Here is a 1,487-nt window from a genome sequence, read left to right as displayed (position 1 = left end):
ACACGCGTGGTAAATTTGTATTGTCAACCCCCGAAAAATGAAAGCAGCAAGAAAGAAAAGAAGGAAACTGATAGGGTAAAACAAAAATGAAACATATTTACAAACAGCAGGTTTCGTAGCCTCTGATGTGGTCATAACGAAGAGAAAAATTAGCCGAATCGGGCTTATCTGATGTTTATCAACTAAAAATAATTTTGTGCCCCTCGTAACCGGACATTATTACTACAACATAAAAATAAAGTGTGTCCGGATAAACTATACACTCCCGGAAAAAACATACGACAAGCATAAACCTTTTAACCGTAAAAAGACAAACAAACAAAAAATATTAACGATTTTTAAACAGAAAAAAGACGTTGTAGCTTTTAGGAGACAATAGGAATAGGGGAACTAAATTTAAAAACATTTTTTCCTCTTTCTTTTTTAAACAAAAAGATGAATATGATATTTTCTATAGGCCTATCTACTAAATAAATAGAAATATATGTATATTACAATTGAATTTCGAAAAAAAGACAAGAAAAAAAAGGAACCTACATATATTGCATGGTTACAGGCAGTATCAAAACTTAAATATACATGTATATTGTTTTCCGATACAAGAGTTAAACTGGTATAAGATGCATATAAATGTACCTAAGCGATTTCACATACACCTACAGAAAGAAAATGTGTACATGTATAGTACTTATTAAGTTTAAGGAGACATTATCCAAAGATAACAGAAAAAATGGGTGTTAAATAATTCATTTCTTTAGCTGTTCAGAGTTTATTGGCAGCATTGAGCACGGCATCACATATGATATCGAAGCGCCTTGGTCCGATATGATTTCCCGATTTCCTTGAAATAACGAATGCGACGTTGGTGGCACTCTGATCTCCTAAAAGCCGGACCACTCTCCTACCTGCGCCGTATTCTCCATCATCGCAGTATCCATCGCGGATGTTCCCTTGTGCATCTTGTATCCGATATGCTAGGACGTAATGGTGCGCGTTGGCGGAGTTCGGGTCACTCATAACTTTTTTGTAAAACTGTCTGACCTCTGCATACGTACTCGCTTTTGTAGCCACCGCTTTGAAGACATTGCCGCCCTCATAGATAGGATCACTTGTCACCGCCTCTATCTCGTTTAACTTTTCCTCTTCTGCCTCGTCCACAAAGAGTAGATCTTCAGCTCTAGGCGTGGTAACCTTTTCCCGATACACATTTCCATTAGGAAACACAACTTTATTCCCAATTATCTTGGTCTCTATTTTGTTCATTCTGTACTGTGTATTGATCTCCTTAAGCCTCCTTCTACTTTCGTTAATTTGCACTGGTGTTTGAGGTGTAATGTAGCAAGGTAAGGCACTTTTCTCCTTGTTCTCTTTTTCTCCTTTTCCCGCAGAGCTCTTTGGGCTGCAAGAATCCGGTCCTTATCGTTAGAGTCGCGTAGTTTTCCCGTAATGGTTCTGGGTTTATTGCCTGGCATTCTAGGTCCGTTACG

At 37.9% G+C, this 1,487-nt stretch overlaps 1 protein-coding gene across 1 annotated transcript; it reads right to left on the bottom strand.

Annotated features, from left to right (window-relative positions):
* Window positions 1-762: 762 nt before the first annotated feature.
* Window positions 763-1,263, bottom strand: LOC134261256 (uncharacterized). Its single transcript, XM_062743707.1, has one exon. The coding sequence runs from the start codon at window positions 1,261-1,263 to the stop codon at window positions 763-765; it is 501 nt and encodes a 166-aa protein (XP_062599691.1).
* Window positions 1,264-1,487: the final 224 nt, after the last annotated feature.

The sequence above is a fragment of the Saccostrea cucullata genome, unplaced genomic scaffold, assembly GCF_032062105.1.
Source record: "Saccostrea cucullata isolate Sc308-1 unplaced genomic scaffold, CSIRO_AGI_Scuc_v1 ctg12356, whole genome shotgun sequence".
Taxonomy (NCBI): Eukaryota; Metazoa; Mollusca; class Bivalvia; order Ostreida; family Ostreidae; genus Saccostrea; species Saccostrea cuccullata.
This window is presented reverse-complemented; position numbering and strand designations above follow the sequence as displayed.

Coding starts and splice junctions, on each gene's coding strand:
- LOC134261256 (XM_062743707.1), bottom strand. CDS start 1,263: ATGAACAAAATAGAGACCAAGATAATTGGGAATAAAGTTGTGTTTCCT.